This window comes from Rhinoderma darwinii, chromosome 10 (genome assembly GCF_050947455.1).
Source record: "Rhinoderma darwinii isolate aRhiDar2 chromosome 10, aRhiDar2.hap1, whole genome shotgun sequence".
In the NCBI taxonomy this organism is placed as follows: Eukaryota; Metazoa; Chordata; class Amphibia; order Anura; family Rhinodermatidae; genus Rhinoderma; species Rhinoderma darwinii.
In genome coordinates this window covers 51723226-51750116 of record NC_134696.1, presented here as the reverse complement: position 1 = coordinate 51750116, position 26891 = coordinate 51723226, and the positions used below count along the sequence as shown (strand labels likewise).

Below are 26891 nucleotides of genomic sequence, written 5' to 3'. Positions count from 1 at the left end.
CCCCTGTAGATTCTACCATACAACCCCCTGTAGATTCTACCATAGAGCCCTCCTGTAGATAGTGCCATAAGCCCCCCTGTAGATAGTGCCATAGAGCCCCCCTGTAGATTGCACCATAGAGCCCTCCTGTAGATAGTGCCATATAGCCCTCCTGTAGATAGTTCCATACAGCCCCCTGTAGATAGCACCATACAGCCCCCCCTGTAGTTCGCCCCCTAAACAAATAAAACCAAAAAATTATATTCACTTAGGCCCTGTTCCCGTGACGAACTGAGCTTTTCCAAAGCATCCTCAACGCCGACAGGATCCTTGCGTAGGCCGGCGTGATCCAGTGACGTCATCACACCAGCCTGCGCATGGATCCAGTCTCTGCGCCTGATAGGCTGCAGGCCGAACATAGCCTGTAGGCTGTAGCCTAATAAATGGCAGAGCAGGGAGATATCTCCCTGCTCTGCCATGCATACCTCCCAACTTTCAAGTATTACAAAGAGGGGCAATTTTTTTAATTTTAAGCCATGCCCCTATTCCCACCCACTCCCCGCCCATCCACCCCCGTTCAGCCCACACAGTATCATGCTCCCATAGTGCCTCCCACACAGTATAATACCAAATAGCTGCCCCCACACTGTATAATTCCCCCATAGCTACCACCATACAGTATACTGCCCCATAGATGCACCCATACAGTATAATGCCCATACAGATGCCCCCATACAGATTCTCCCATGAAGAAAAATGCCCTTACAGTTGCCGCTATGCAGTATAATGCCCAAACAAATTCCTCCATACAGCGTAATGCCCCATAGCTGCCCCATGCAGCATAATGCCCCCATAGCTGCTCCCATACAGCGTAATGCCCCCATAGCTGCCCCCATACAGCATAATGTCCCCATATCTGCCCCATACAGTATAATGCCCCCTAGCTGCCCTGATATAGTTTAATGCCCCTTAGCTGCCCCTAGTGCCAGTGCCCTTGTGGGGACACAGTGCCCATATAGATAGAGCTCATGTAAATAGCACCACAGTGTCCCCTGTAGATAGTGCCCCTATATAGTTCCACAGTGTCTGTGTAGATAGCACCACCCCCTGTATATAGCGCCATTGGGACTCCCTCTAGGAGCAGAATCTCCAGCCAGAGCCCTGGCCTGGGGATTCCGCTCCTAGAGTGAAGCCCTCATGTCACTTTCCATATATGGACAGTGACGTCAATGTCTACTCCTTGAGCAGAATCCCCGTTGTCGAATATGGCCGGGCACTCCACTCCAGGAGTATCCCCTGACATCAATGTCCATATATGGACAGTGACCTCAGGGGTTTTCTCTAGGAGCAGAATCCTCGGTCAGATCATTGGCAACGGGGATTCCGCTCAAATAGTAGCCACTGACGTCACTGTCCATATATGGACAGAGACGTCAAGGGCTTCCCCAAGCACAGCGCTTAATGTAGTGCTGTGCCCGGGGAGTTCTCGGCCAGTGGGGGAGTTCCCTCTGCTCCTCCGCTCCGAACTAATTCTGAAGCAGGAAGCTGATGGTTTCAGAATTGGGTTCAACTGTATCTGCGTCCTGAGGGTTTAAGACATAAAAAACCTATACTTATTTGGTATCGGCGTAATAGTATGAAACCATAGAATAAAGGTAAGACATTATTTATGGCGAATGGTCATTGGCGTTAAATTTAAAACGGAAAAAATCAACGGTGGAATAGCTGTTTTTTTTAAATTCCTCCCACCCAAAAAAAAAAGTTAATAAAAGTTAAAAAACCGTGCTATTGAAAAATACCACTTGTTTCACAATAGACAAGCTCTCACACGGTGATATTGATAAAAAAAATAAAAAAGTAATGACTCTTGGAATGTGACGATGAAAAAACTAAAAAGAATGCACTGTCATTAAGGACAAAATAGGCCTGGTTTTAAGGGGTTAAGCAATATTTTCTACAGCTTTGTGTTTCTATATTTACACATAACATATTTTATTTGATGCCCATTGCTCACGACTTAATGAATTCTTCTGGGTCCACATGATATAAACTGTAGTGGTGTTGTACAAAGAGCACTGATGTCTTATACCCAACACTGCAGTCCTACTGATGATCGTATAGGCCTCATGCATTTGGAATACATTGTAATCTAACGTTTCCCATTTTGTACCCTCTCAGTGCCCTCCAGTGTGTCTGGTTTCCACGTCACTGATGTATGGACGAATCAAATGAATCTCAGTTGGTCCATCCCTACTGATGTCAATGCAAAAACATATAGATACAACATTTTTATAGAACCACTCAACAAATCTGTTTCTAGTAACAACAGCTATGCGCTTATAACAGGACTGTCGCCAGGAAGTAATTATAATTTCATCATCTACACTATGACTGAAAATGGAGTTCAGAGCAGCGCATTTCAGAAGATATCAAATACCACACGTAAGTATCTTATTCTCTATATAAATGGTCCAAGACTCCATATCATCCTTTGCTGAAAAATATCCCAAGAATTCTAATACTGTTCATTTAGGACAATTCATCTTGAAGTGATTGTCTAGTCTTGAACACGATTTATTTTATTTAAATAGATCCAAAAATCTGTGCTTTATAGCGTTTAAGGCTCCAGTTTTATTATACAAAGTGTTGCATAGGCATAAAGTTAAATTATAAAAATGGCAAAAATATTAGTGACATGAAGATAGTGCCCTCCAACTTAGTGCCATACAAATTGTGCACCCAAAAATAATAGTGCCACACAGATAGTGCCCCCCAAAAATATAAGTGACATGAAAGTAATGCCCCCAAACATAGTGCCATACAGATAGCGTCCCCAAAAATAATAGTGCTACACGTAGACCCCCTAAATTAGTTTTGAACATATAGGTTGCCCCAAAATAGCACCATACATACAGTCTCCCTGAAAATTAAGGCTGGGTTCACAGAAAGTTTTTTGCAGGCGGAAAATCTGCCTTAAAATTCTGTTTGGAATTTTGAGGCAGATTTTCCTCTGCCTATAAGCCGATTTTCGCTGCGTTTTTCGCCCGCCGCCATTGAGCGCCGCGGGCATAAAGCACAGCAAAATACGCTTTCTCTGCCTCCCATTGATGTCAATGGGAGGTCAAAGGCGTAAACGCCTGAAGATAGGGCATGTCCCTTCTATTTCCCGCGAGCCGGTTTTTCTGCTGGCGGGAATAAAACGCCCCCGCCTCCCATTGAAATCAATGGGAGGCATTTTCGGCCGTTTTTTGGCGCTTTTGCGGCGCGGTTTCAGCGTAGAAATACTCGCAAAAAAACTCTGTGTGAACTCCCCCTAACAGCATATATTAAGTCCCTCTGAACCTCATATGCCCCCGTTCCTACGATGCATACAGCAGCGTAAGACTCTTCTGGCCTGTGCTGTTTGGGAACGACGTAGACAGGCATGATGATGAGATTACGCTGACTTGCGTCACAAAAAGTCTGTTGTAGAATAGTCAAGGAACCTAGGGCTGCCTTGTACCCGCTGGTGCGTTTATTCTGCAGATACAGGTAAAATTTAACCCATTCATGTCAGGATCATGCTTCTCCCCGATTCAGTTATCCGGCTGCTATTTCAACAACCCGTTTGAAAGTTGCATACGTTTTTATTACAGAAGAATTAAGCTTTGGCCCATTAAGCCTTTTCCGCATTTTCACGTACATACACATCACGGTAGGTGTCCTCTTCCCATATACCGATGTACATGTACGTGATCACACGGGCTGAGCTTCTTTGCCTGCGATATTACCATAGGAGCCCAGCCGGGCTCCTCCTGCAATGTCCGGGATCAGTATTTTTTTCCGCTGCGCTCTGTTTAACCGCTTTAATGTTGTGGTCAATAACGACTGCAGAGTTTAAGTGGTTTGACAGAGGGAGGCAAACACAATTGCCAGCCACCAATCGGTTGGCATATCAGCTGAGGGCCTAACAAAAGGCCCCCTGGCCTGCAATGACTGTATGCCTATAAGGCCGTGCCAGCGACACGTCCTTCTAGACTGTCAGTTTTACTCTGACAGGCAGTAATGCTTTGGTATACTAGGTATACCAAAGCATTATATATATAAGCGATTAAAAGATCGTATTGTGAAGTTCCCTAGTGGGACTAAAATAATTAAATACAGTTAAAGAAAGTTAACTAAAAAATGAAAAGTTTACAGTAAAAAAATAAAACCATTTTTCCATAAGTGGTTTTATTTTGTAAAATTGTAAAAAAATAATAATACACCTATACAGTATCGCCGCGATTGTAACGACCAGAACAATACATTTAACACACTATATAAACTGCTTGGTGAGTGCCATACAAAAAACCCACAAAAAAGCAAGAATGGAATAACTTGTTTTTTACCCACCGCCCTTGCAAAAAATAATAAAAGTAAATGATTAAGTCCCAAGTACCCCAACATGGTACCAATAAAAACGACATCTCTTCCCCCAAAAAACAAGGCCACCTATGGCTATATCGATGTAAAAAAAACTAAATGTATGGCTCTTGGAATGCTGTGATGCAAAAGCAAATTATTTTTGTTTAATGACTTCTGCTGGGTCCACATGATATAAATTGTAGGAGCGTTGTACAAAGAGCACTGATGTCTTATACCCAACACTACAGGCCTACTGCTGATCGTATAGGCCTCATGCATCTGGAATACATTGTAATCTAACGTTTCCCATTTTGTACCCTCTCAGTGCCCTCCAGTGTGTCTGATTTCCACGTCACTGATGTATGGACAAATCAAATGAATCTCAGTTGGTCCATCCCTACTGATGTCAATGCAAAAACCTATAGTTACAACATTTTTATAGAACCACTCAACAAATCTGTTTCTAGTAACAACAGCTATGCGCTTATAACAGGACTGTCGCCAGGAAGTAATTATAATTTCATCATCTACACTGTGACTGAAAATGGAGTTCAGAGCAGCGCATTTCAGAAGATATCAAATACCACAAGTAAGTATCTTCTTCTCTAGAAGACTGGTCCAAGCCTCCATATCATCCTCTGTGCCGATTAATATCTTAATATATCTTTATAGCCTTTTGAGGCTCCAGTTTTATGATACAATGTCAAAAATATTAGTGACTTGAAGATAGTGCCCCCAAATTAGTGCCATACAAATTGTGCCCCCAAAAATATTAGTACCACACAGATAGTGCCCCCAAAAATATTAGTGACATGAAGATTATGCTCCCAAACAAAGTGCCATACAGATAGTGTCCCCAAAAATAATAGTGCTATACGTAGACCCCCTAAATTAGTTTTGAACATATAGGTTGCCCCGAAATAGCACCATACATACAGTTTCCGCATATATTAAGTGCCTCTGAACCTCATCTGCCCCCGTTCCTACGATGCATCCAGCAGTGTAGGACTCTTCCGGCCCGTGCTGTATGGGAACGACGTAGATAGGCATGATGATGAGATCACGCTGACTTGCATCACAAAAAGGCTGTTGTTGTAGAATAGTGGGTCAAGAAACCTAGGGCTCCCTTTTACCCGCTGGTGAATTTATTCTGCAGACACAGATACAATTGAACCCATTCATGTCAGGATCATCCTTCTCCCCGATTCAGTTATCCGGCTGCTATTTCAACCCGTTTGAAAGTTGCATAAGTTTTTATTATAGAAGAATTAATCTTTGGGCCATTAAGCCTTTTCCTCATTTTCACGTACATACACATCACGGTAAGAGTCATCCTTCCACATCCCGACGGGCATGTACGTGATCGCATGGGCTGAGTTGCTTTGCCTGTGTAATCACCATGATAGCCCAGCCGTCTCCTCCTGCAATGTCCGGCATCGGAAGTTTCTCCGCTGCTCTCTGTTTAACCGCTTTAATGTCGTGGTCAATAACGACTGCGGAATATAAGTGGTTTGACAGAGGGAGGCAAACACAATTGCCGGCCACCAATGGGTTGCCATGGCAACTAAGGGCCTAACAAAGGCCCCCTGGCCTGCCATGACTGTATGCCTATAAGGCCGTGCCAGCGACACGTCCTTCTAGACTGTCAGTTTTACTCTGACAGGCCGTAATGCTTTGGTATACTAGGTATACCAAAGCATAATATATATAAGCGATTAAAAGATCGTATTGTGAAGTTCCCTAGTGGGACTAAAATAATTAAATACAGTTAAAGAAAGTTTATTTCAAAAATTTAAAGCGCACAGTAAAAAAATAAAACATTTTTCCATAAGTGGTTTTATTTTGTAAAAGTATAAAAAAAGAATAATACACCTATACAGTATCGCCGCGATTGTAACGACCAGAACAATACATTTAAGACACTATATAAACTGCATGGTGAGTGCCGTACACAAAAACCCGCAAAAGAGCAAGAATGGAATAACTTGTTTTTCACCCCCCTTGCAAAAAATAATAAAAGTAAATCATTAATTCCCAAGTACCCCAACATGATACCAATAAAAACGACATCTCATCCCCCAAAAAACAAGGCCACATATGGCTATATCCATGTAAAAATACAAAATGTATGGCTCTTGGAATGCGGTGATACAAAAGCAAATTATTTTTGTTTAATGATATTTGTATTGTGCAAAATTAGTAAGACATAAAACCTATACTTATTTGGTATCGCGTAATAGTACGGAACCATAGAATAAAGTTATTCCATTATTCATGTCGTATGGTTATCGGTGTTAAATTTAAATCGCAACTAAACAATGGCGGAATAGCAGGTTTTTTTTCAATCCCCCCCCCCCAAAAAAGTTAATAACATGTAATAAAAAATGGTGCTATTGAAAAATACCACTTATTCCACAATAGACAAGCTCTCATACGGCGATTTTGATAAAAAAAATAAAAAGTAATGACTCTTGGAATGTGACGATGAAAAACCTAAAAAGAGTGCCTGGTCATTAAGGACAAAATAGGCCTCGTCTTTAAGGGGTTAAGCAATATTTTCTGCAGCTTTGTGTTTCTGTATTCATACATTACATATTTTATTGGATGCCCATTGCTCATGACTTAATAACTTCTGCTGGGTCCACATGCAGTAAGTTGTAGTAGCGTTGTACAAAGAGCACTGATGTCTTATACCCAACACTACAGGCCTACTGCTGATCGTATAGGCCTCATGCATCTGGAATACATTGTAATCTAACGTTTCCCATTTTGTACCCTCTCAGTGCCCTCCAGTGTGTCTGATTTCCATGTCACTGATGTATGGACGAATCAAATGAATCTCAGTTGGTCCATCCCTTCTGATGTCAATGCAAAAACCTATAGATACAACATTTTTATAGAACCACTCAACAAATCTGTTTCTAGTAACAACAGCTATGCGCTTATAACAGGACTGTCACCGGGAAGTAATTATAATTTCATCATCTACACTGTGACTGAAAATGGAGTTCAGAGCAACACATCTCAGAAGATATCAAATACCACACGTAAGTATCTTGTTCTCTATGTAAATGGTCCAAGCCTCCATATCATCCTCTGTGCCGATTAATATCTTAATATATCTTTATAGCCTTTTGAGGCTCCAGTTTTATGATACAAAGTGTTGCATAGGCATATAGATAAATTATAAAAATGGTAAAAATATTAGTGTCATGAAGATAGTGCCCTCCAACTTAGTACCATACAAATTGTGCCCCCAAAAATAATAGTGGCACACAGATAGTGCCCCCAAAAAATAATACTGCTACACTTATTCCCCTAAATTAGTTTTAAACATTTAGGTTGCTCCAAAATAGCACCATACATACAATTGACCCGTAAAATTAACAGCATATGTTAATATATTAAGTGCCTCTGAACCTCACCTGCCGCCGTCCCTACGATGCATCCCGCAGTGTAGGACTTTTCTGGCCTGTGCTGTATGGGAACTATATAGACAGGCATGATGAGATCACCCTGACTTGCGCCGCAAAATGGCTGTTGTCTTAGAATAGTGGGTCAGGGAATCTATGGCTCCCTTGTGCCCACTGGTGGAAGTTCGTTTATTCTGCGGACACAGATTCAATTGAACCCAATTGGGTCAGGATCATCCTTCTCCCCGATTCAGTTATCCGGCTGCTATTTCAACAACCCGTTTGAAAGTTGCATAAGTTTTTATTATAGAAGAATTAAGCTTTGTCCCGTTAAGCCTTTTCCGCATTTTCACATACATGCACATCACAGTAAAAGTCCTCTTCCCTCATCTCGATGTGCATGTATGTGATTGCACGGGCTCAGCTTCTGTCCGCCAATGGTTTGCCATGGCAGCTGGGGGCCTAACAAATGCCCCCAGGCCTGCCATGACTGTATGCCTATAAGGCCGTGCCAGTGGCACGTCCAAATAGACTGCCTGACAGTTTTACTCTGACAGGCATTAATGCCATGGTATACTAAGTATACTAAAGCATTGAAGGAAGAGGAGTATTTTGATCCAGCGCTGCGTGGAGTTTAAAATGGAAGCGGGTTTCCAAGTTTAATGTTCTTATTTTAAAAGATAGTCCAGAGGTATATAGTCCTGGTGTGAAGGTAAGCGGGCGGTGATGTCCTCAGAGCCTACGCGTTTCGGATGCTTCTGCGTCCTTAGTCTTGGCTGTAATGTCATTACAGCCAAGACTAAGGACGCAGAAGCATCCGAAACGCGTAGGCTCTGAGGACATCACCGCCCGCTTACCTTCACACCAGGACTATATACCTCTGGACTATCTTTTAAAATAAGAACATTAAACTTGGAAACCCGCTTCCATTTTAAACTCCACGCAGCGCTGGATCAAAATACTCCTCTTCCTTCCCTGTTTCAGACCGTGCGCCGACACGAGGATCCGGGCGCTGCTGTGACACAATCTACAGTGTCGGGTGAGCTGGAGGATTCCTCCCCCCTCTTCCTCTATTTCTATTTTTATACTAAAGCATTATATAATCGTTTCAAAGATCGCATTGTGTATCCTTAAATACCTTGACTCATCAGAAGCATCTGGGAGGGATGAATTTTACAGACTTAGGCCTGATTTACACGAGCGTGTGCGTTTTGCGCATGCAAAAAACACGGCGTTTTGCGTGCGCAAAAGGCACTTAACAGCTGCGTGTGTCATCAGTGTATGATGCGCGCCTGCGTGATTTTCGCGCAGCCGCCATCATTATGACACTCCGTTTGAATGTTTGTAAACAGAAAAGCACGTGGTGCTTTTCTGTTTACATTCAGAGTTTGACAGCTGTTGCGCGAACCACGCAGTTTGCACCGAAGTGCTTCCGTGCGGCATGCGTGGTTTTCACGTACCCATTGACTTCAATGGGTGCGTGATGCGCGAACAGCGCACAAAGAAAGGACATGTCGTTAGTTTTACGCAACGCACTCGCGCTGCGCAAAACTCACGCACTGTCTGCACTGCCCCATAGACTAATATAGGTGCGTACGACATGCGTGAAAAGCACGCGCGTCGCACGCGCGTATATTACGCTCGTGTAAATGATGCCTTACAGGTGTATTATCAAGCGATTCAGCTGGGTAGAGTTATTGAATGGCATAATCAGTATGAACCTAAAATGTATGTACCGGTAGAAGAGGAAATTTGTGAATCTTCCTTGACGCAAGCACTCATTCGTTCTGATTATTTAGCGGGCACTGTACCTAGAGTCAATCTATTGACAAAAGCAACCATATGTGTATTGAAAATGTTATCTGCCACAATGGCAATACATCCTTCGCCTTCTCCATTGATGAGGGTGGGCGATTTATTGGGTATGGAAGACCCAGACCCGAAATGATGGTCCTCTTTACAAAACTCTTTAAAGGGGAAAGTGATTGGGGACATAATGCTAGATGGAACTTTTCCTCTGTTTGAACTACTTCGACTCGCATTTCCTAACACTCCTATTAATCACTTACATTATTCTCAATTGCTATTAAACTTTAGGAATCTTTCAAAACAGGGCTCTTTCCTACGAGATCTCACATGGTTTGAACAATTGATGTCTGTGACGCAACCTGCTCTTAATCTTACCTCCAAAATATATAAAAATCTCATCCTGAAGGCACACCTTCCTCAGTTGCCTTATATTCGGGCATGGGAAAAAGTGTTAGATATTACATTTAGCCCTACTGACATATCTCATATATTTAAAAATTGCTTTGGCCCCTCTAGGTGTGTCGCTATACAAGAGACGACTTACAAATTGGTGAGTAGGTGGTATAAAACCCCGGCTCTCCTTCACAAATACGACAGCAATATCACCCAGACTTGTTGCAGATGTTTATCACATACAGGTACATACACTCATCTTTGGTGGGAGTGTCACCTTTTTAAACCTTTCTGGGCTAAAGTAGAGGACATATTGTTATCCATTTGTCCACAAGCTCCTCGGTTATCCATGAAGCTTGTGTTTTTAAATTTGAACCCTATTCTTCAGAATTCGTTTAATAGGGTGTTGTGGTTACATATGCTATCAACTGCTAAAGCCATGTTTCCACTTTACTGGAGGAAGGAAGATACTCCTCCAATCTCTCAATGGTTGAATACAATTACCCAGATCTCTAGACTGGAGGAGTTTTACAGTTAAAGAAAGTTAATTAAAAAAATTAAAAGTGCACAGTAAAAAAATAAAACCATTTTTCCATAAGGTGTTTTATTTTATAAAAGTATAAAAAAATAATAATACACATACATGGTATCGCCGGGATTGTAACGATCAGAACAACACAGTTAACACATTGTTTAAACTGCATGGTGAGCGCCGTGCAAAAAACAATGATGAAATAACTTTTTTTCATCCCCTCAAAATACAATAAAAGTAAATCATTAATTCCCATGTATCCCAACATGGTACCAATAAAAACGACATCTCGTCCTCCAAAAAACAAGGCCACATATGGCTATATTGATGTAAAAATACAAATTGTATGGTTCCTGGAATGCGGTGATGCAAAATCAAATTATTTTTGTTTAATAGTATTTGTATTGTGCAAAATTAGTAAGACATAAAAAAAAACTATACTTATTTGGTATCACTTAATATTACAGAACCATAGAATAAAGTTATCACATTATTTACATTGCATGGTGAGTGGCGTTAAATTTAAAACGCGAATAAACTATGGCGATATAGCTGTTATTTTCAATCCCACCCAAAAAAAGTTAATAAAAAACACTGATGTCTTATACCCAACACTACAGGCCTACTGCTGATCGTATAGGCCTCATGCATTTGGAATACATTGTAATCTAACGTTTCCCATTTTGTACCCTCTCAGTGCCCTCCAGTGTGTCTGGTTTCCACGTCACTGATGTATGGACGAATCAAATGAATCTCAGTTGGTCCATCCCTTCTGATGTCAATGCAAAAACCTATAAATACAACATTTTTATAGAACCACTCAACAAATCTGTTTCTAGTAACAACAGCTATGCGCTTATAACAGGACTGTCGCCAGGAAGTAATTATAATTTCATCATCTACACTGTGACGGAAAATGGAGTTCAGAGCAGCGCACTTGAGAAGATATCAAATACCACACGTAAGTATCTTATTCTCTCTATAAATGGTCCAAGACTCCATATCATCCTTTGCTGGAAATTACACCAAGAATTCCAATACTGTTATTTAGGACAATTCAGTTCAAAAAGAATGTCTACTCTTAAACACCATTTCTTTTATCTAAACCGATCCACAATTCTCTGCCGATTAATCCTTTATTACATATTTATAGTGTTTGAGGCTCCGGTTTAGTGATGTAGAGCGCTGCATAGTCAAGGAGCTAAATGATAAAACTTAGGCAACCTGGAACCACCACTAGGGAAAGCAACACTGTTTGCCTACTGTTATATAGTACATTGAACCTAATAATAAAACTGTATACAATAAGCTCCCCCCTAGTGGTGCCTGCTGCCAGCCAGAATTTTGTCATTTAACTCTATGTCTACGCAGGGGATTTGGATAGATAGAAAATAGAAAAACAGACCGCATACTCCTATAATATATATTAAGAAAATATAGAGGGACACTCCCACGGTCAGATGGGCCGTTCCTGCCGGTTTCACAGCCAGTCACGTGATCTTGTAAGTCTGTTCTTCTTTGTGAGGCCAATAAAATGGGTGGGTCAAGTAAGTCACACCCTGCCCGAAACCCTCCTTCCCTCTCTATCATGCTGCCTAAACCCCTCCCCCTTCTGCTCTCCCCTAATGTGCCATGACTCTGTATAACATAATATTAGCAGACTCAATGTGACAGTGTTATAACAAAAAAGCAAGGGTGTCGCAGCACCGGAGCAACAGATGTTGGAAATGTAATGGGTGCAAGCCTCACAGGAAACTGAACCAGTGTCTCACAGGTAGAATCCAAAAAAGAGAGACAAGGCAGCACATGCAAAAATAAGCGGAATTTAGTCACCCAACAATGCAATGCAACGTTTCAGTCCAACAAGACCTTTCTCAAGCATGTGAACATACCACACAAAGAGTATATAAGGTCTCAAAGAGTCATAAGTGCCAATTATACAATCAATACAGAAAAAGTATCAAATACATTATAATGCATACAATATAATAAAATGAATACATCTCATAGTGGATATTAGAGTCTACAGAAGGTAAATATATCGAAAGTGCCTGTAAACAATGTAAGGCTACAAGAAAAATATCCAAAAGTAGCTAAAGTGCCTAAATATACCCAGATGATAAGTGGATTAAAAATGACAATGTTTTATTACATACATCAAAACGAGTGGACTTCCCATTCCTCCGTCTCAGCGTCTCCAAATTCCTACTGCGCATGTCCATCCAGACATTCAATGTGATGTCATTAGTGGGAGCTGAAAAGACAAACAGCGCATGCGCTCTCAGCACACAGGAATCATTTCTGTATAAAGCCGGCCTGAGTCAACTCTGACATCACTTGCGCAATAATCACAAGCAATAATCCTTCCAGCGCCATCATGAAATAGGGTAGTAGCGCGGATGACAAAAAGGACCATGATGTTTCTTGCCCGTAACTAAAAATAAAAATTACCATGTGGGACATTATATTATTCAGGTGTATAGGTATATATAATTCTAACTTTAAGCGCGGTTTACAAAAAATTGTATTACACGGAAATGTCTCAGAATAATCAGAAAAGATATGTCTGCACCCGTATATGGGAAAACTATCTTCCTACCATCTAGAGAAAATGAAGTTTAAACCAGACATGCATAAAATAAACATTTCTAAGAGTCAAAAAACTAGGTTACACTAGACAGTAATATTAAGCCCATAATATAAATCATCCCTGTGATATCAAGTAAATATGGCCAAATGTTCTGTACAAGGACCATCCTTTATTAATAAAAGAGCATAATCTATTAAGCAAAAAGGAATAATACAAAATATCATGGTCAGCATATGAGGAAGATGAGATGTGTGAGTTCAAAGGAGGAGGAGGTCCACGTGTCTATTTTAATCTAAAAAAATATAAAGAAGGAATATAAAAATACATAAATATGAAATATACAAATATGAAAAGTCTTATATAAGATCATATGATATATAGTAATCAAATTACAATGCGGCAAAAGTGTGTCCAAAACTTCCCATACCGTACAAAAGACGTATCCGAAAAGCACCCCATAGAGCCAAAACGAATCTCAGCGAACTTCTCAGGTGACCCCAGAACTAATCTTAAAGTCAAGATTTAACCCATTAGGTGATAATGCATTTAGCCGAAAGATCCATTCAAGTTCTTTACGCTTAACTTTAGCTATCCTATCACCTCCTCTCTTATGCATTGGTACTTGGTCTAGGTTCTGAAATTTCAGGTCATTGACACCTTGTCCAGCCTTCAAAAAATTACTTGAGACAGGTAGATCAAGACTCTTTGTGCGGATAGTCGACTTGTGCTTATTAATTCCAATCCTCTATCATGATGCCTAATCCCCTCCTTCTTCTGCTCTCCTCTAATGTGCCGTGACTCTGTGTAACCTAATATTATCAGACTCAATGTGACAGTGTTACAACAAAAAGAACTAGTGAATCTCAGAGGTGGCGGCAGGATACAACTTCAATCCACTGCACATGCGCAGGAACTGTGCAGAGACAAAGGAGGATGACTGTAAGCAGGGGGATACATTCGGATCATGGCTGGATGACACGCCGACCACTGGGAACGTGTTTAGGAGCCATTGCTGTTGGGGACACGTGGTTGTTATCACTGCCTACCATTGAAGAGGTGGGGCTGATGCTATCATGCAAACTAGCCTAATTAAGAGTGGGTGATGTAGCAATGGGCAATGTATCACTGCGTACCTGGCCAGTCTTGCCATTCAATTGTGTGGAATAACTGGGTCACAACTGCTGGGGAGCTAAAACAGTAGCCAGCTCCTATTTACACTACTAAAAATTATTGTGACGAAATGTTACCTGACTGTTGTGGCCAATCACTGGCAGCGGTCATGTCATTATTGACGGAATGTCACCCTTGCGGCCAGCAATTGCTACTGTGGTCACCTGACATGTCATTACAAAAAAGTCAGCAAACAAGACTGGCGAGGCTGGTGTGGAGCAGAATAGAATCATGGATAAGCATATTGTGCAGTTATTGATATTTTCCATTTTCAGGATATACACGAAAGTTTAAAAATCTCGGATACCCTTACATATTTAAATTGGATGTTTCATTAAAAGGTAATATTTAAAGAAATTTGGATTTAAAATGACTTTCTTCATTTTTTTTTTAGTGCCTAATGCACCAAACAATCTTCAAGGAGATGCTGTTGATGTCTCTGAAATATACATCAACTGGACAGCACCAGAAGATATTAATGAAAAATCCTATGACTACCAGGTGAAGTGGGAAGATACTAATACGACAGCACTGTACAATTCATCAAATACGAAGGACACACATCTCAACATAAAGAACCTTCTTCCAGGACATCTTTACAAAATTACTGTCATTTCTGTGATCCAAAATACTCCAAGTGTTAATACTGAAATATACACAGCGACCAGTAAGATGACTTCTTTTATTTACTTCACTGTTTATCTCCTTCTAAGAATCTCTAGGATTAGAAAATAGGGTCTCCTTTTTTTTTTTTTTGATGAACAGCGCTACACTTGTCCATGGGCTGTGTTTGGTATTGCAGCTCAAGCCCATTCACTGAATGCGGCTGGCCTGTACTATCGGACACAGCCCATGGACAAATATGGTCCTGTTCTTGAAAAAAGCGGAAACTGTTTTCTAATCCTAGAAACCCCTTTCATGTCCAGGATTTTCTTGGAGTCACTCAAAGACCTTTTATTAAACACTGTACTTGTATGCCCCATAAAATAACAGTTCAGGAATATATTTTCTTAGTACTCTGCATTGCGCCAATCCTCTGATATTCTTCCTGATAATTTGTAAATAAATAGACAGCGGGTTATTACCATTCCCCTTGTCAATGGGGCGTGATACCGTCAATGTTCCCAGTGTCAGACTGTGTTGGGACACACCTTATTGACTAGAGAAATGGTAAAGCCCAGTTGTCAATTTATCTATACATTTGTAATGGGAATAACAGAGGAACGACACAACACGGAGCTTCTAGAAATGATACTCGAGAATTGTTATTTCATGGGAAACGCAAGTATTGACTAAACTAGACATATCCGGAGAGCCGACAGATCCCCTTTAAGACATTTTGAATGGAATATACCCGCTATTGCCTCCCATCTCTTCATCCCTTAATCTTCTATTCTATCTCGGCTATCTCGTTTTCTCTTCTTTACCTCTATTTCTTCTAAACCTATTCAAATGAATGCGCGTTCCCGATCATTGGCCTTTGTAATCAGGGCAACGATCAGCCCTGATTTTCGACTGTATTGTCCGCTATACCTGATCCACCCTTGGTTCTACTAAACCGAACTTAGATCACCATAGAACTTCATGATAATTTATCTGCGGTTTAGTAGAACAGTATGAAGTCCGGGTATGGTGTCAATATTACGAACTCTAAAACGTGGCCATATTATGGCCATATGAAATTAGCCATATAGATGTACTGTATTCTCTAAGTCTGGTACATATTATGTCCGAACAAAAACTGCTATCAATTATGTCTCCAATTAAAAGGGGTTGTATGAGCTTGTAAAAAAAAGTAGACCCTTTCTTCTAAGCTCCTAAAACCCCTTTTAATTGGATACATCATTTACTTTTGGTTATTGGCTGTGTCTGGTATTGCAGGTTAGCCTCATTGACTTGAATGTGGCTGAAGTGCAATACCAGACACATCCTATGGACAAGTTTGGCGCTGTTTCTGGAAAATATCATACATGCAAGCCCTTTAAGTATGTTTATTTCTTCTTTTTTAGTTTTACATGCAGTTTGTTTTTTGTTTCAGAGTCACTTTCTACAGAGGGGTTAAGCGTTGGTAACATAAACAACACCAGCGTCACACTGAAATGGAATATGCCTTCTATTCCTTCTAGTATTGTATCAGGATATCGGATCACTGTCTATTTGAATGGAAATAAAATTTCAGAAAATGAAACTATTGAACAAGTTTATATTGTGGATTGGTTGCTTCCTGGAAATATTTATAGCCTCAGTGTTGAAAGTTTTGCGCGAAATAAAAGGCCCGGAACTGTTAACCGAATGAATACAGCGGATAACTTCATTACATCATACAGCACGCCCAGCATCATCAAAGTTGAAACAGGTAGAGTAGGAAACTGGTGGTCAATATATCTGTAGCTGGCATGACGGACCTAGCCTGAGAAGACTCTGCCAAAAGTTCTCAAGTTTCCTGAACAAGCTTGTAAGATTCTTTGTTGTAGCATATTCTGTTCAGAGGAGTAGCTAGACTTTCCATCACCCTGGGCAAAGATTCATTTTGCTATTTTAGCCCCTTTTTTTTTAAATACCCCTGCCAAGGCAAACTGGCTTGTTGGTGCCCCCTCCTGGCACCCAAAGCACATACCCCGCCTGCCCCCTTTTCTATGCCCGGTTTTGTTAACAAGCATTTCTCCCTGAAATATTTTAGAGTAGAGATCATGAGCTCTGCTACATCCGTATATTGTACAATATATGAAGTAGATATGTAAGTTACCCAAAATATGAGAAAGGTCACCCATGCAATTTCAGGGTTTGGTTTTCCTCTGAGAATAAACCCCTCTCCCCACATTATTACTTTACTTGTCCCTACTAAACCCACAGTTCCTCCCCCAAAAATATTATCCTATTTTGATATTAAATATACAGTATACTTTAAGCATATGGCTTGAGGAATATAGAAGAACCCGAATCATCTTCCAGCAGGGACATGGTGACCTCAATACTTTGCTAATAAAACGTTTCCTTTTTTCAGTACCTGACGCTGTCCGGGACCTCAAGTGTTCTATAGTGGACGCATACCAGATAAAAGTGGATTTTCAGTGTCCTGCTGGGAATTATTCTTCATTCAACGTGTTGGTGAACGATGACCCCAGAAGTCAAGTGGACTGCCCGAATAATGTCTTAATATCCAATCTTCAACCTGCTGCTAGTTACAGAATTAGTGTGAGGACCATAGCTACAGAAAAATCTGTTGTCTCCGGCGTAATAATGTGTGATACTGACAGCACAGGTAAATCATGAGCTGCCACACACTCCATTCTTATGAGGGTTGCATGGATGGTTTATTGACCAAATCTTTCTTGGTTGGCAGGAGTCATTGTTGGGTCAATATTTGGCGTTCTACTATTTCTTCTCCTCATCGGACTTATAGTTTTCTTTGTTTTGAGGAAGAGAAGGTGAGATATTTGTTTTGAATCTTTTTTTGAGTGATTATTTTTTTCAATGACAGATTTCGCAGTCCGGGGTAATGCGTAAGACTAACCACTAAAAACAGAATCTGTGTGAGGTGCTTACCCTTAGATCAAAACTATGGATATATCCCATACAGTTTAATTGATTGGGGATTTTGATGCAAAAAACAATGGGGTATGGGGCATTATTATAAAGTATTAAAGAATTCTTTGAAGGGGATGTGGCTTAAGTATTGGGCTGGGTAGGTCTAATTACAATTTTTGTTTTCCCATATTCATTATATTATATTCTAGCTAAAGAACCTATATTACCTGTTAGCTCTCCTGACATGTCTACTTTCATTCCTCATTAAATAAAAAATCTGAAGCTTCTTTTCTTACAACTATGTGCTGTGCTGTCCCTCTGTTATTCCTACTGGAAATGTATGAATAAATTAATAACCGGGTGTTACCATTCCTCTTGTTAAAAGAGTGCGACCCTACACCAGTGATTTACATCTTTATCACAATGGCGTAACCCCTTAAAAATGTTTACACTCCCAAGGAAACGTCTCGCATTTAAAGAATCTTGGTGTAGAGGTGCCTAAAGGATTAGAAAGTCTATATTCTGGTTAAAATTTTATGATAACCTTGTTTGCCACATGCTAAGCATCTTTGAGCAGGCAGAAATAGGTTTGCCTTACCTACTGTAGAAGTGACAGCTCTGCTGCTGTCCTCTGGGGAGCCCCGACTAGGTTCTGAGGGAACCCTGGTTACGAAAAACTGCCCTACACATTCTAGCAGTCCTAAGGAAAGGCCATCAATGTTAAAGGTGTCACGTAGGGTTCGTGGACCCACTGGGCCGTACCACCTTGGTGGTATGGCAGATGGCCAACAGGGCGCAGGACAGAGTCTATAGTTCGTATAGGGTACCTGTGGCAGCTCGGAAAGTAGCAAGGCAGGCTCGGCTGGGACTAGGCAGCAGGTAGACGTCAGGCGTGGAGTAGCAGGATAGGCGCAGGATAGGCGTAGCATACAGCACAGCATGACTACAGCACAGCACGGCACTTGACCAGGATAGCACGGGATACAGGATACAGGAACAGGGAACACTGGGAGCTGGAAAACACTAGGAGACCATTTGCAAGACAAACTTAGGGTACGATAACAACGCTCAGGCATCGAAGCAAGGGGCTGGGTCCTTCTTATAGTCCAGGGCACCATGGGCTGATTACATATGGAAGTCCGGTGCGCACGCTGCACCTTTAAGAGCGGGCACGAGCGTGCACGCGCACCCTACGGGACCCGGCCGAGTGGACGTGAGCGATGGCGTCTCCTGAGGAGGAGACTGGGGCCAGCGCTTGCAGACCCATGGCTGCGGCCGTCAGGAGGTGAGTGAACCTGACGGCCCGCAGCCACGTACATAACAAAAGAGATATGCGATTAGAAAATATGGTTGCTTTCTTCCAGAAATATGGGCTATTACAATATTAAATATGTGTAGTATTACAGTTCAGTGTCATTCAAGTAAATTGAGCCTAGCTGCAATACCAGACAACGCACATGGACAAGATTGGTGTTGTTTCTGGAAGAAAGCAACCATGTTTTTTTAATGTCATACAACCCTTCTAAGGCCCCAGAAACCCCTTTAAAGCTGCAGTGAAGCCCGCTATGTATGTACTTGAGGGGCAGGGGGTGATGAGAAAATTGAAAAAAACTAAAGCTTCAAAGTTTTTGGTTTTGTATGACTCCTTTTCTGGAGTATTTTTGGTAATAAAGGAATATTTGGGAGTTAGAATTTTTGTTATTGTAAAACTATTACTGATTTCGTTGAAGGTTTTGTTTTCCATCTTCTCATGGAAGCTTATAGATTTAGAATTGTATGTTTTTTTTTGTTTTGTTTTTACTAAACTCTAAGAGGACATTTTTAACACTTTCTCTTCTTTCTTAGGTTAAAGGATAGTAGGGACAACATACCAACTGTTTTTACAACAAGGAGGTAACCAGAGGCTCACAATTTGTGTTGCTTATTTTTGCTTGTTTTTAAACATGGGGGCATACGTAAGAGGGAGGGAGCTTCTCTTTTCTAGTTGGTTTACACCACCACACCGGCCCTTTACAGTATGGCTCAGTGTTTGGTTTCTCCAAGCCCCTTCCCTTCATTGAGATATTGTTTATTAATTTTGTGTTCCTATGGAGAGAGGGCGAACTATGTAGGTTTACACCTATGTGTCAACCTAGTGGCCAACCAGAGCTTAAGGCCTCCCATAATGTGAGCCATAGAAGCTGCGGGATCTGATTCTATGTTGTGTGCACCTTAGTATCTTCCCTGTATATCCATTTTACTCTGTCAAACCATGCAATTCAGGAGCATGGAAGGTCTTTCACACACTCCTCCTAGGACATAAAAAATAAATCCCTTGTTCCATCTCTAATAAGGTCAAGTCTAGTTGTATGATCATCTTAATATAATGTTTATAGCTTAGATCCTTTACTACGCTGCCTATGAAACAGAATACCCCATAAGCCAATTGCATGTGACCAGCAGAAATAACCGTCACACATCCTCATCCTCTTCTCCTGAATTAAACTTTTGTTTTGGACTGTGTCTAGATTTCACACTATTCCAAAAGAAAAGTTCAAAGAACATTATGAAAATTGCCATGCAGACAGCGACTTTGGATTTGCAGAAGAATATCAGGTACAGTTCGCTTACAGGTGTAGATTTGTCACCTCTCTCTCCTGCCTTGTTTGATAGTATAAGAAACAGATTAACATGTGTGTGTGTACAGGGCCGCCATCAGGAATTTCAGGGCCCCATACAGCTACATTTTCTAGGCCCCCCTTTTACTGCTCGCGGGAAAAAGATGCTGACGCCTCCCATTGAAATCAATGGGAGGCATTTTTGGGCCGTTTTTGACGAGCTTTGCGACGCGGTTTCCGCGTCAAAAAACTCGTCAAGATACTCAGTGTGAACATAGCCGTACACGTATAAATTCCCTGCGAGTGGTGCAGCACCCCAGCCTACTGTATAATGACATTCTGCAGCTTTCTGTCTTCCTGCTTCAGTTCCTCATGATTTTCAAGATCTCTGCCTGCTGTCTGTGAATGAGAACATTAAAACCAGTCCTGGCTTATTACTTTCACAGCTGATGGTCTTGTTAAAATGTATCAGTGTAGATAAGAGCCATCTGCCTGGAGTCCAGCACCGGAGAGTGGTTTGTGCTGTTGCTGCGTTTAGCTCACAGATGATTGACTGATACATTGTAACAAACTTTTTTATATACAACTTTAACGCCATACAGCCCCCCTTGTAGAGAACGCCATACAGCCCCCTCTGTAGATAACGCCATACAGACCCCCTGTAGATAACGCCATATAGCCCCCCCCTGTAGATAACACCATATAGCCCCCTTTGTAGATAACGCCATACAAGCCCCCTCTGTAGATATCTACAAACGGGGCTGTATGGCGTTATCTACAGGGGGTCTGTATTGCGTTCTCTACAAGGGGGTCTGTATGCTGTTCTCTACAAGGGGGTCTGTATGGCGTTCTCTACAGGGGGGGCTGTATGGCATTATCTACAGAGGGGGCTGTATGGAGTTCTCTACAGAAGGGGCTGTATGGAGTTCTCTACAGGGGGGGCTGTATGGCGTTCTCTATGGGGGGGGGGTGTATGGCGTTATCTACAGGGGGCTGTATAGCGTTACCCAAAGGGGGGGGCTGTATAGCATTACCTACAGTGGGGCTGTATAGCGTTATCTACAAAGGGGGCTGTATGGCGATATCTACAGGGGGACTCTGTATGGCGTTCTCCACAGTGGGGGCTGTATGGCGTTATCTACAGAGGGGGCTGTATGGCGCTAACGCCATACAGCCCCCCTGTAGGTAACGCTATACAGCCCCCCCTGTAGGTAACGCTATACCGCCCCCTGTAGGTAACGCTATACAGCCCCCCCTGTAGGTAACGCTATACAACCCCCCCTGTAGGTAACGCTATACAGCCCCCCCTGTAGGTAACGCTATGCAGCCCCCCATAGGTAAAGCCATACAGCCCCCCCTGCAGGGAACACCATGCAGCCTTAACCCGCCCAAAAAAAATCTGACCTACAGCGTGTCCTACAAAAGACATGTATCCCCTATCCACAGGATAGGGGATACATGTGTGATCGCTGGCAGCGATAGGGAGAATGGGGGAATGAAGGTCCCCTTGAAGCTCCCCATGACTAACCTCTGACTTCCGGCGTTTGCGCAGCTCAATAAAAATGAAAGGAGCGCTGGTCACGCATGCGCACAAGCGCGACCGGCGCTCCATTCATTTCTACGGAGCTGCCGACACAGACGCCGGAAGTCCGAGGTTTGTGATGGAGAACTTCAGGGGACTTTCAGTCCCCCGTTCTCCCTATCAATGCCAGCGATTACACATGTCTTTTGTTTAATGGCAGAGCGGGGAGATACCTTCCTGCTCTGCCGTAGTGTTCAGTGGCGTCGCGCTGTAGTAGCCATAGCGGCAGCAAGCAGAGCCTCCGGCAATGCTGGGGGCCCGTGCCGGCGGGCGACACGGGCCCCCTCATGCTGCGGGCCCCCGCCGGTAGTTACGCCACTGGCCGGGCACCTTACAGAAGTACCCCTAATACCCCCCTGATGGCGGCCCTGTATGTGTGTATATACAGGGTGGGCCATTTATATGGATACACCTAAATAAAATGGGAATGGTTGGTGATATTAACTTCCTGTTTGTGGCACATTAGTATATGGGAGGGGGGAACTTTTCAAGCTGGGTGTTGACCATGGCGGCCATTTTTAAGTCGGACATTTTGTATCCAACTTTAGTTTTTTCAATGGGAAGAGGGTCATGTGACACATCAAACTTATCGAGAATTTCACAAGAAAAACAATGGTGTGCTTGGTTTTAACGTTACTTTAATCTTTCATGAGTTATTTATGTCATTATGGGTGTCAGGTCCGAGCATTCCTAGATGAACAGTTCCCTGGAAAGTGGATTGGTCATCGTGGGCCAGTTGAATGGCCCCCTAGGTCTCCCGATCTGACCCCCTTAGACTTTTATCTTTGGGGTCATCTGAAGGCAATTGTCTATGCTGTGAAGATACGAGATGTGCAGCAACTGAAACTACGGATACTGGAAGCCTGTGCTAGCATTTCTTCTGCGGTGTTGCTATCAGTGTGTGAAGAGTGGGAGAAGAGGGTTGCATTGACAATCCAACACAATGGGCAGCACTTTGAACACATTTTATAAGTGGTCAGAAACTTGTAAATAACTCATGAAAGAATAAAGTAACGTTAAAACCAAGCACACCATTCTTTTTCTTGTGAAATTCTCGATAAGTTTGATGTGTCACATGACCCTCTTCCCATTGAAAAAACTAAAGTTGGATACAAAATGTCCGACTTCAAAATGGCCGCCATGGTCAACACCCAGCTTGAAAAGTTTCCCCCCTCCCATATAATAATGTGCCACAAACAGGAAGTTAATATCACCAACCATTCCCATTTTATTTAGGTGTATCCATATAAATGGCCCACCCTGTATATATATTATACAGGGATATTAATTGGTGTCATGGTTCAGCTTCAACTGCAAAGGGGAGACATTTCCTCAACCTGTTGCAGGAAAATTTTATGGGCCAGTTTGTGGAAGACCCGACTAGAGTTGAAGCTCTGTTGGATCTGGTCATTTCTAATAATGCAGATCTTGTTGGGAATGTCAATGTTCGTGAAAACCTCGGTAACAGTGATCATAATATAGTTACATTTTACCTATAGTGTAAAAAACAAACGCAGGCTGGGAGGGCAAAAACATTTAATTTTAAGAAAGCCAAATTCCCCAGGATGAAGGCTGCAATTCAGGGTATAGACTGGGAAGAACTAATGTCAAATAATGGGACAAATGATAAATGGGAGATTTTCAAATCTACTTTGAGTTATTATAGTGCAAAATTTATTCCTATAGGTAACAAGTATAAACGACTCAAATTAAACCCCACATGGCTTACACCTTCTGTGAAAGGGGCAATACATGACAAAAAAAGGGCATTTAAAAAATACAAATCTGAGGGTACAGCTGTAGCCTTTGTAAAATATAAGGAGCTTAATAAAATCTGTAAAAATGTTATAAAAGTAGCAAAAATACAAAATGAAAGGCAGGTGGCCAAGGATAGTAAAACAAATCCCAAAAAATTCTTCAAGTATATAAATGCTAAAAAGCCAAGGTCTGAACATGTAGGACCCTTAGATAGTGGTAATGGGGAGTTGGTCACAAGGGATCAAGAGAAGGCAGAGTTACTAAATGGGTTCTTTAGCTCTGTATATACAACTGAAGAAGGAGCAGCTGATGTAGCCGGTGCCAGTGCTGTTAATATATCAGTTGATATACTGAATTGGATGAATGTAGATATGGTCCAAGCTAAATTAAATAAAATAAATGTGCACAAGGCCCAGGGACCAGATGGGTTACACCCTAGAATTCTTAAAGAGCTTAGTTCAGTTATTTCTGTCCCCCTTTTCATAATATTCAGAGATTCTCTCGTGACTGGTATAGTGCCAAGGGACTGGCGCAGGGCAAATGTGGTGCCTATTTTCAAAAAGGGCTCTAGGTCTTCCCCGGGTAATTATAGACCAGTAAGCTTAACATCCATCGTGGGGAAAATGTTTGAGGGGCTATTGAGGGACTATATACAGGATTATGTGACAAAAAATAGTATTATAAGTGACAGCCAGCACGGTTTTACTAAGGACAGAAGTTGTCAAACTAACCTAATCTGTTTTTATGAAGAGGTGAGCAGAAGCCTAGACAGAGGGGCCGCTGTGGATTTAGTGTTTTTGGACTTTGCAAAGGCATTTGACACTGTCCCCCATAGACGCCTAATGGGTAAATTAAGGACTATAGGTTTAGAAAATATAGTTTGTAATTGGATTGAGAATTGGCTCAAGGACCGTATCCAGAGAGTTGTGGTCAATGATTCCTACTCTGAATGGTCCCCGGTAATAAGTGGTGTACCCCAGGGTTCAGTGCTGGGACCACTATTATTCAACTTTTTTATTAATGATATAGAGGATGGGATTAATAGCACTATTTCTATTTTTGCAGATGACACCAAGCTATGTAATATAGTTCAGTCTATGGAAGATGTTCATGAATTGCAAGCGGATTTAAACAAACTAAGTGTTTGGGCGTCCACTTGGCAGATGAAGTTTAATGTAAATAAATGTAAAGTTATGCATCTGGGTACCAACAACCTGCATGCATCATATGTCCTAGGGGGGGCTACACTGGCGGATTCACTTGTTGAGAAGGATCTGGGTGTACTTGTAAATCATAAACTCAATAACAGCATGCAGTGTCAATCAGCTGCTTCAAAGGCCAGCAGGATATTGTGGTGTATTAAAAGAGGCATGGACTCGCGGGACAGGGACATAATATTACCAATTTACAAAGCATTAGTGAGGCCTCATCTAGAATATGCAGTTCAGTTCTGGGCTCCAGTTCATAGAAAGGATGCCCTGGAGTTGGAAAAAATACAAAGAAGAGCAACGAAGCTAATTAGGGGCATGGAGAATTGAAGTTATGAGGAAAGATTAAAAGAACTAAACCTATTTAGTCTTGAAAAAAGACGACTAAGGGGGGACATGATTAACTTATATAAATATATTAATGGCACATACAAAAAATATGGTGAAATCCTGTTCCATGTAAAACCCCCTCAAAAAACAAGGGGGCACTCCCTCCGTCTGGACAAAAAAAAGGTTCAACCTGCAGAGGCGACAAGCCTTCTTTACTGTGAGAACTGTGAATCTATGGAATAGCCTACCGCAGGAGCTGTCACAGCAGGGACAGTAGATGGCTTTAAAAAAGGGTTAGATAATTTCCTAGAACAAAAAAGTATTAGCTCCTATGTATAGAAATTTTTCCTTCCCTTTTCCCGTCCCTTGGTTGAACTTGATGGACATGTGTCTTTTTTCAGCCGTACTAACTATGTAACTATATATATAGTAAAACAAAATCTTGCAGTACTCCGGTGAGCAGTAGAAAAAACAGTGATTTATTCAATCAACATCAGGTAATACAACGTTTCAGTCATGTGATAGGACATTTTTGCTTGAGAAAGGTCCTATCGCAGGACTGAAACGTTGTATTATCTGATGTTAATTGAATACATCACTGTTTTTTCTACTGCTCACCGGAGTACTGCAAGATTTTGTTTTACTATATTATAATATTATACAGTCCACGGATCAAGACCATTTGCTTGGCACCCATTCACTTTTGATGCCATGAGTGCTGCTGCTCCCTATTTGTCTATATATATATATATATATATATATATATATATATATATATATATATATATGAGTTAAATAAATACTAAGAAGACTTTTACGTTTCTGCAAACGGTTAATTTTTTTTTAATATACTTAACTTAATTTGGCATGGTTCCCGCACCACTGGTCTTCAGGGTCCCCAGCTGCGTCATGTTGGTGACCTGGACAACTAATTACTGGTCGTAATGATGACGAGTGGTCAATTGTGATATCACTGTTGCCAGGCTATAGGCTATTGGCTGCCCCAGTTATGAGGTGTCAGTTCTCCATCTAAATGTTTAGAAAAATCTGATGAATACCACAGTCTGAGATGGGGAAATCAATGTTTGTCTGCTGTAAATCCGCTTTTCCCCTTTTCTGCTGACCGCACAGTGTCAGAAAGCTGAACAATTGCATCATAAATAAATCCCTCATTTTGTGCTGATTCATTTCTTAATACATCTATACAGAGCTCCAAATCCCCTGCATAGACAAAAGAGACAGAATTCTGGAGCTTCGTGTCAGAAAAACAGAGGTCTGACCCCTATAAATATATGTAAAGAAATTAACCAGCATAGAATGTTAGACCTAAAAAGACATGGATTGTCAAGAATTTTATCAATGCAAAGGCTGGTATCAGATTTGATAAAATATTTATCATTGAATGTTTTCTGCTAAATATACCACGCTAGAATATATTCAGCATGTTCAGCTTAAAGGGGTGATTCATTGTTGACCCTTCCTCCCACATCAACTCGTCTCCATATGATTTATCTGTGTGCAGCTTCCTAAGGCCAAATGCCACAATGCGTATTACGTGCGGATTTTCCGTGGCAAATCCGCAGCATAATACATTACCAGCAAAGTAAATAAAATGA

At 41.5% G+C, this 26891-nt stretch overlaps 1 protein-coding gene across 2 annotated transcripts in view; it reads left to right on the top strand.

The window, feature by feature from the left end:
- PTPRH (protein tyrosine phosphatase receptor type H) overlaps positions 1-26891 on the top strand; it is a 167939-nt gene that overhangs the window by 129375 nt on the left and 11673 nt on the right. For both annotated transcript variants that reach the window (XM_075839920.1, XM_075839921.1), the window contains 10 exons: positions 2158-2421; positions 4691-4954; positions 7149-7412; positions 11210-11473; positions 14667-14939; positions 16311-16628; positions 17277-17534; positions 17616-17700; positions 19646-19693; positions 20308-20395. In XM_075839920.1, the coding sequence (XP_075696035.1) occupies positions 2158-2421; positions 4691-4954; positions 7149-7412; positions 11210-11473; positions 14667-14939; positions 16311-16628; positions 17277-17534; positions 17616-17700; positions 19646-19693; positions 20308-20395 (2126 nt within the window). The remainder of the gene's footprint in view (positions 1-2157; positions 2422-4690; positions 4955-7148; positions 7413-11209; positions 11474-14666; positions 14940-16310; positions 16629-17276; positions 17535-17615; positions 17701-19645; positions 19694-20307; positions 20396-26891) is intronic.